Here is a 9,551-nt window from a genome sequence, read left to right on the forward strand (position 1 = left end):
CCAGTGTGTTAGTTTTTCCCGAAGGTAGGACCCGAGAGGGTCAGCTGGAGGGGGCATGAGCACATACTTTGCTATGGGCGCCGGGTGGCCGATAACGCCCTTGGCCGTGTCACTATGCCAGGAAGTAGAGAAAAGATCCATTGATATAAAGTTATTCAGTGATAGAAAGTTTATTCATTGATCGAAAGTTATTTAATGATAGAAAGCTTACACATTGATAGAACGTTTACTCTTTGATAGAATATTTACTCATTAATAGAACATCTACTTATTGATAGAATAGTTTATGCTAGCGAGAAGTGTGCCTAAGTTAAGTTACCTCAAGGGTATTACAGACTATGATCACCCTTACCTTAAGATAGACAAGCTCTATAAGGTCATGTGTTAGGTATTCTGTTAATGCCTTGGTCGAGTTGATACTATACGTGTTTTGCAAGAGTTTATGTTTGGAAAGAGGAGCGTGAAGACCTGCATTCTACCCAAGAACACATGGTTCGGGTTGAAAAGCACGTAATGAAATTAAGAAGTATAAGTGTCCAATAAACGGTTACTATCTGTGCTTGCGTTTTATGAAATCATCTTATGTTGTTTTATGGTATAATGCTATCTAGTAGTTGGCCTTAATATATTTGATGCTAGTTACTGACGTGTACGTGTTTGTGTTTATGTTTGATTGTTGATGACTTTCTATGATTGTCCTGCTATGACACATTGGCCTTTGGTCGAATGTCGAGCAGCAGGAGGATCATAGACATGCGTAGCAGGTACTGGAGCTTCTTTTGCATTGCATTGCATTTGGGGAGAGTGATGAGGGCGAAGCATAACCTGTGTCATACTGCTATCTTTTGATTTTGTAGCTCTTGTTATCTTTTGTAAACTTGGGTTGTATATGTTTTGTTATGAGGCCTTGTGTCCTCCCTCGTATATTTGTATTTTCCGCTGCGTAGTTTATAACTCTGTTTGGTTTTAAGGAGTTAAATCTTTTTAAAACGCAAACGTCGACACTGGAACCACGATCCATGTTTGGCATGTTGATTTGAGAAGCCGGTGACGAATCATACCGCCGTGACATAGTTTTGATAGGCTATTGGTGCCTTTACTTTATTAGCTTTTAAATAACTTTTTGTTTTTCTACAAAGGTGCACAGTTTTAAGGCAGATGCTGCCGAAATTTCCACTCACCTTTTTAAAGTTAATAATTAAAATTTATCCATATTCTTTTCCTTTTCTTTTATGTAACACCCGAATTTCCTCCCGTCCTTTACGGTTTTGGTTTCTTTAAGGGGTCGGAAATTCTGGGTTGTTATAGGAATATTACAAGAATCCACAATATACTGTTCCATAGAAGTAGGGATACCTGCAAAGTACACATCAGATTTTGAAGAGTTGGCAACCAAACCAGAGGTACTTCGCAAAAATATTATTATTATTATTATTATTATTATTATTATTTATTATTATTATTATTATTATTATTATTATTATTATTATTATATTAGTATTATTATTATTATTATTATTATTATTATTATTGTTGTTGTTGTTGTTTTTAGTTACATGATAGGCTGGGGAGGAGACTAATAGGAAACGAACCACGTTTAATTTCCATCACTGAGACAAGATACAACTCTTTTTGTGTGCATATTATTGAAAAAATATATAACATCAATAAGTTTTACAAATGGACAAATCTGACTCTCGAATCTCTGACTATTCTTTTAAAGTTCATATTTTCAACTTTAATAGCAATTTTCAAAATACCCCACTTTAGAAAATTGTTGATGGGGCTATTGTACCAGAGATTGTGTTATGTAGTGTTCAAAATGGAATAAAAATCAGACCAACTTATAATATTGTCATTCAATGTCATTGGAGGAGCTTACATACACTCTTAAAGGCGCGACACTATCGAGTCTTTTTCTATGAGTAATACTATCTTTGTTGCAACAAATTGGGATCCACACCACCTTGTTATTTTCAAGGCAAACATAATACAAAACCTGTCAATTTTTGTATACAAACACACAATATGAATACAAATATGCAATATCTACTCCCTTTGTTTATATATGTTACTTTGTTTATATACGTTACTAGTATATGTGCCCGTTTATTGCACGAATTTCTGTTAATTTGATGGTTAATGCTATGTAATTTATATTTACAAATATTTTTAGTTTTTTAGTTTTTTAAAATTCACTTAACGTATGGAGAAATAAAATAAGAATGCTAATATAATTGATTATTCATGTGTGAATATTGAATAAACATAATTAAACAATAAATATGTATATACTTAATATCGAATGCATTGCACTATATGTTATTTTGATAAATTAATACAATACATGGCACTAAGTGAATACAATATGCATGCTACATTTATACATTTTACTGAACGTCTCTATAAAGAATTCTTTATACATCTTAAAAATATATTAGTTAGTTACATGTTCATTAATATAAATTGTATTAAGAATCGCTAGTATAAATAACTTGATTTGAATGTTCCATTGTTAGTTTTATAAAAATTATTTATTATTAAAAACATGACTCACGTAATTAATTCTAACCTATTACATTAATTCATTTGGCCAGACTCTTTAAATAATAGTACTTATCGTTTTTCAATCTTTTTATTAAATTGTATGATTTGTATTTTTTTCTGAAATTAATTGCTGAAATTTTGAATGTAAATGTTTTTTTTTCATTTATTTAACAAAAAAAAATTTCTTTTTATTATCTTTTAATATTTTCAAATTTTAAAAATATTATTATTTTAATAAAGAGTTTGAATGTCACATTCTTATTTACCTAATTTAACATAGCATTTAAATATGTTAATAACTTATACCCATTGTAAACTTATAATTATTTCCTAAATTAATTTTTCATATAATCTATAAGAAACAATAAGATTATTCCATTTGTCAAAGCTCTAATAGTGAGACACTTGGAAATTTCCAATTCTTTTATCATTTTTCAATCTTTTTTATTAAATTATGTATGATTTGTATTTCTTTCAAAAATTAAATGTTAAAATTTTGAATGTGAATATTGTTTTCATTTATTTAAAAATGAAATTCTTTTTATTGTCTTTTAATATTTTTCAAATTTTAAAAATAATAATATTTTAATCAAGTGTTTGAATATCACATCACACTATTATCTACCTAATTTAACATATTTTTTTTAAATATGTTAATAAATTAAACCCATTGTAAACTTATAATTATTTAAATTATTAATATGTCCTAAATTAATTTGTCATGTAATCAATAAGAAACCAATAAGATTAATCCATTTGTCAAAGCTCTAATAGCACGACACTTAAAATTTTCCAACTCTTTTATAACATTGTATTATATAATTTAACATAACTTTTTTAAATATGTTAATAATTGATACCCAATGTAAACTTATACTTATTTAATTATTATCATTTCCTAAATTAATTTATCATGTAATCAACAAGAAACCAATATGATTATTCCATTTTTCAAAGCTCTAATAGCATGACACTTGGAATTTTCCAACTCTTTTATAACATTGTGTGATTATCAAATAGAATTTATGAATTTTAGTGTCAAATTTTACTTATGATTTCTTATCGATCTATATGAAATAATAAATATCATGTAGGATGTTGATAAATTTGTCTCAATATATATTTTTTTAAATACCAACTTTTATGATTTTTAAAAACTCACAATTAAAATTATTTACTTTAAAATTTACATTCACTACTACAAATCGTCACTTCTGCCACTAATTATCCCACAGAATTCAAAATCTGCGACAAGTTTTGATCTTGCCATGGGAAAAATAGGTTTCAAGACAATATCACAATCATACCAAATTTTTTGCCACGGGTAAATATATATTGTGGCAAAGATGCACTTGTGCCAAAAATTATGCCAGAGGTAAATATATACCGTGGCAAATAAACACTTGTGCCACGGGTAAATTAATATCGTGGCAAAAAAGCACTTGCACCACAAATCATGCCACGAGAAAGTTTTTTGTGGCAAACAAAAACTTGTATCAAAATTTATGTCACAGGTAAATATTTATCATGACAAAAAAATTTGTGCCACCAATTATGTCACAGGTAAATATTTATCGTGGCAAATAAAGACTTATAGGTCACGGGTAAATAACTTTTGTGGGATTGTGTTATAAATTATGATACCTAAATTTGAAATTTAGCACATGTTTTGATCTTGCCACGGAAAAAGTATATTTTAAGAGAAAATTAAAAAACTAAAAAAAGTTTATCAATAATTTAAATTCAAAATCTTCATCCAACTTAATTAGTTCTACATTTATTAGAAAATAAGTAATTATTTTCCCTTTTTTTTTGATTTAATATAAGAAAAAAAATTCTTTAAACAATGATTCAATTCAACATACGAGTAATATTATTCTAATATACGACTAATTTTGTTGCATTTACGGCCCGTTTGGTTGATGGTAATGAAGTAATGCGAATGAAATGTTGTAATGGCAATAGTAATGAAGGAATGAATATGAGAATTGGTAATGAAGATTCTTTTGTTTGGTGTGCATGACTAAAGAATGGTAATGGAAGATAATATTCCATTGATTGCATTTGGTTGTTAGTAATAAAAAATGGTAATGACTCTTTGTTTTATTATTGTATATTTGTATCTAAAAGCATTATTGTATCTAAATTATTCTATCTACTGATGGTTTTTTTAATAATAATATTTTTTTAGATAATTACATACATTACTTTTTTTTCTTCATTATTTTTTTTTCTTCAGCTCGAAACAACATTACCTTATTTTATTACCACAGTAATACTTCATTACCATTACAGCCTAATACTAGGTTGTTTGATGGTAATAAAAATGGTCCTTTTTGGTAATTTCATTACCTTATTTTATTACCATCCATTACCATTGAAGGCATCCAAACAACCAAATTTTTTATTACTTAATTTTTATTACCATTACCGCCCTCTAATACCATGTACCAAACGGGCCGTTAGGAATATTAGTTGACCAAATTTATTTTTAGTAATTTTGCTACTAATTTTGTTCAACGAATTATAATTTTCTTTAACTTACTTTTAATAATTTTGTTCAGCTAGTTAATAATAATAATAATAATAATAATAATAATAATAATAATAATAATAATAATAATTCTCTAATAATAATAATAATAATAATAATAAATCAATCTTCTAGAAGTGTTACTATGCTAATACGACTAATTATATACTAATACTACTAATATACACTAATGCGACTAATAGTATACTTATATGACTAATAAATACTAATAGTGCACCAATACGATATTAAAATAATACAACTAATAATACACTAATAAGATTATTAATATACTAATATTAAAATAATACAACTATAATACACTAATACAACTAATTATATGCTAATAATACACTAATACGAGTAATAATATACTAATGCAACTAATAATACAATAATACGAGTAATAATATGTTAATTCTACATTAATTCGACTAATTATATTCTAATATAACTAATATTATACTAATGATACACTACTATTATTAACATACTAATACTACACTAAGACGACTAATTACGGTGTACTACATTTGATGATGATGATAATAATAATAATAATAATAATAATAATAATAATAATAATAATAATAATAATAATAATACAGTAAGTGGTAGGAGTGTTATGTTATAAGTATATTAACGTTACTTAAATCATCACTAAATAACTGATGACCTAGTGGTGGAAGTGTTAGTATACCAACCTGAAGTTCTTGTGTTCAAATCCTACTTAAGGCATTTGTGTGGAAGGAATGTTATTGATTGTTAACATTAAATCTATACTATTACTGTTTCCCTGTTTACGAGTCTAATTGTATAAATAATTTACAATAATTTACGTGTTGTGCATGTGTTAGATGAATATAATTTACAATGAGTCATTATATGTGGCATAATTAGCCTCGGGTTATACTTGTGGCAAAAGAATATAATTAGCCATGGGATCTACCGTGACAAAAAATAGAGTTTATGCCACACATTATTTTTCCATGGCAACAATCTAGACACGATCACTTGTGCCACAATAGTCTCTAACTTAAATTCTCATGGCTGGACATCATAGCCATGGGAAATTCTTACTTGTGCCACGACTGTTAGTGTGACACAAGTGAAGATTTCTATTATTGATTGAAATCTGCGCAAAAAATAAATCGGAAGAACAAATAAAAACATAAAAAGTACAATACCTGATAAAATTATCTATACACATTTTTGGAAGAGATACTATTTTCTATTCATCTCTTTATCTATCTATTTATACTTCTTTAACAACTATATTTTATACTAATATAAAAATTCGTGCAATGCACAAAAAAATTAGTATGAAATATATAAAAATATAATTTTAGAAAATAATACAAATATATATTATTGTGATTAAATTTATCGAATAATAACTTTTTTAAAGCAAAATTTAAATGCTAATTAATTTTTTTTAATTGAATACATCACTTTTTCATTTAATTAAATATATCAAATTCTAAATTAGGTATATAGAATTGCAATAATAATTATATAAATACTTAACCTAATTTAGCTTCAATTTAAAAAAAAAATCAGATTCAAAATTAGGTGAATATTATCATGTAATCAACTATCATCTACTAAAATAACTACATTTGTTAAGGCTCTTCTAAGAATGACATTTGTTATTTTCCATCATTTTTATTAGTATGTATGATTAAATTTATCGAATAATGACTTTTAAAGCAAAAATTAAATACTAATTTTTAAAATTTTTTTTATTGAATACATCACTTTTTTCATTTAATTAAATATATCAAATTCTAAATTAGGTATATAGAATTACAATAATAATTTTATAAATACTTAACCTAATTTAGCTTCAATTTAAAAAAAAATCTAATTCTAATTTAGGTAAATATTATTATGTAATTAATTATCATCCACTAAAATAATTACATTTGTTAAGGCTATCCTAAGAATGACATTTGTTATTTTCTAACATTTTTATTAGTATGTATATATTACTGATATGTGTATTTTGTGTTTTGGTCCATGGGCTGGCCCTCTTGTTTTGGCCCATACTCTTTTCCCTCTTCTTTTCCTCTCCTGTATATATATGCTTGTATGCCTCCTATTTCAGATAAGAATTTTTAATCAATCAAATAAAAAAGGAAGAATTCAATCCTGTAGCTTTGCTCTTCTTCTTCCCATCTTCAAGAACCATTTCTCAGAAATCTGAGAAATGTTACATGGTATCAGAGCGGATTGAGATCTGCTCCTACAAATCTTCCGCGTTTTTTTTCTTTTCTACAATCATTGAAATTGTATCTCAATTCTGAAATTTCTTCAATATCGATTTCCCAAAATTCCGATCAAAAGATTTCATCTCATAATTCTTGAATCACCTTCTTCTTCCTTGTCTTTCTTGATCTCAAAATGCTTGAATCGAATTATACTTCACAAAATCCAATTGCTGATCCAAATTCTATATACTACATTCACCCAAATGAAAACCCTACTGTTTCTTTGGTTTCAGAGAAATTCAATGGTGATAATTACGCTGATTGGAAGAGAGCTATGGTTTTAGCTTTGTCAATGAAGAACAAAATTGCTTTTATTGATGGAAGCATGATTAAGCCTGAACCCAATGATCCTCTCTTCAAAGGTTGGGAAAGATGCAACAACATGATAATTTCATATCTACTCAGATCTGTGGACAATACTATAGCAAAGAGCGTTTTATATTTCTCCACTGCTTACGAGATCTGGAAAGATCTTGAAGATCGATATTCAGTAATATCAGGACCACAACTATTTTCTTTACAACAAAATTTAAGCAAGATTAATCAAGACGATAGTCCTATTGCAGTATTTTTTACAAAAATCAAAGGTATTTGGGACCAAATCAGTGCGGCAAACCCTACTCCAATCTGCACATGCAATGGCTGTTCATGCAATTTCTTAAAGAAATTTATCAAAAATCAGCAAGATGAAAGATTAGTACAATTTCTCATGAAATTGGACAACAAACACAATGCTGTTAGAACAAATATTCTAATGATGAATCCTCTTCCTAATATTTCTGTTGCCTACAACTTACTCATACAAGATGAGAGACAACAAGAAATAGCAGATGTGCTCAACAAACATTCCACCATGGCATTCACTGCAAGTGATGGAGTTAGAGGTGGGATAAACAGACCTACAACCCTTAAGAAGAACAACCTGTACTGTGAGTATTGCAAAATGACAAACCATACCATACATAAGTGTTACAAGCTAAAAGGTTATCCCAAGAATGAGAAGAACAACAAGGGAATAAAAGGAAGAAGAGTGGCAGCCATGACTTGTGAAGAAGAATCAGATGATGAACCAGATCCAGAAACTGATTTATGCAAACAATTAGTAAACCTGATTAAAGAAAGCAAAAAATGCAATGACATTCAAGCCATAGAAAAGGCCAACACAGCAGGTAAAAGTCCTTGTTCAATAACTTGTCTGAATTCAAAGTGGATAATAGATAGTGGAGCCACTGATCATATTTGTTCTAATTTAGAATTATTTGATAATTACAATGTTTTTGACAAATCACCTAACAAAATCACAGTGGCTGATGGAAAGAAACTAAAAATAGAAAATATTGGAACTATAACATTTGAAAATGGTATTATTCTGAAAAATGTGCTTCATGTTCCAAAACTTCAGTTCAATTTAATTTCAACACACAAATTATGTAAGGACATGGATTGTAATATAGTCTTTACACATGACAAGTGCATGATCCAGGATCATTCACAGAGAAGTACACTGGTTCTTGGTAATCTGGAGTCCGGACTTTATGCAGTTAAAATTGATGATGGTAAAACAAGAAGCTCTGTCAACATTGCTGCTACAGAAGAGCTGAAGTTGATGCACTTAAGGATGGGCCATATACCATTCAATAGGCTACAGCTTGTTAATGATAACTTAGCAAATAGGAATGGTCTTGACTGTATTTGCCAAATTTGCCCTAGAGCAAAACAAACTAGAAATTCTTTTCCAAAAACAGGAAGTAGAAGCAAAAATTGTTTTGATTTGTTGCATATAGATGTTTGGGGCCCTTACAAAATTAGAACTCATAATGACTGTAAATACTTCTTGACCATTGTTGATGACTTTTCAAGGCATACATGGACTTTCATGATGAAAAATAAAAATGATTCTGTTGATATTCTTGATTTTGTTATTACATTCATACATAATCAGTTTGATGTTGTTGTCAGAGCAGTTAGAAGTGATAATGCCAAAGAGCTTTGTGAAGGTAAAATTTTAAATATATATGAAAAATTTGGAATCTTGCATCAAAGAAGCTGCATTGACACTCCACAGCAGAATGGAGTTGTAGAAAGAAAGCACAGGCATCTTCTTGAAACAGCAAGGGCACTTTACTTTCAGTCCAAGGTTCCATTGAAATACTGGGGAGAATGTCTTCTCACTGCCACTCACTTGATAAATAGAATGCCCT

At 28.4% G+C, this 9,551-nt stretch overlaps 1 protein-coding gene across 2 annotated transcripts; it reads left to right on the forward strand.

Moving 5' to 3' along the window:
- Positions 1 to 7,368: 7,368 nt before the first annotated feature.
- LOC130809305 (uncharacterized) lies at positions 7,369 to 9,282 on the forward strand. 2 transcript variants are annotated; one of them, XM_057675022.1, is made up of 2 exons: positions 7,369 to 8,519; positions 8,822 to 9,282. In XM_057675022.1, the coding sequence occupies exons 1-2, from the start codon at positions 7,484 to 7,486 to the stop codon at positions 8,866 to 8,868; spliced, it is 1,083 nt and encodes a 360-aa protein (XP_057531005.1). In that variant the 5' UTR covers positions 7,369 to 7,483; the 3' UTR covers positions 8,869 to 9,282. The 2 variants fall into 2 exon arrangements, with proteins under 2 accessions (XP_057531005.1, XP_057531006.1); XM_057675023.1 differs by having other exon boundaries at positions 8,834 to 9,282.
- The last annotated feature ends 269 nt before the right edge of the window (positions 9,283 to 9,551 follow it).

This window comes from Amaranthus tricolor, chromosome 3 (genome assembly GCF_026212465.1).
Source record: "Amaranthus tricolor cultivar Red isolate AtriRed21 chromosome 3, ASM2621246v1, whole genome shotgun sequence".
NCBI classification, from domain to species: Eukaryota; Viridiplantae; Streptophyta; class Magnoliopsida; order Caryophyllales; family Amaranthaceae; genus Amaranthus; species Amaranthus tricolor.

Bases quoted from the DNA above. Each gene is read 5' to 3' on its own strand.
- LOC130809305 (XM_057675022.1), top strand. From the start codon at position 7,484: ATGCTTGAATCGAATTATACTTCACAAAATCCAATTGCTGATCCAAAT. The intron at 8,520-8,821 runs GTAAAAGTCCTT...ACACATGACAAG, and splicing joins AGAAAAGGCCAACACAGCAG to TGCATGATCCAGGATCATTC.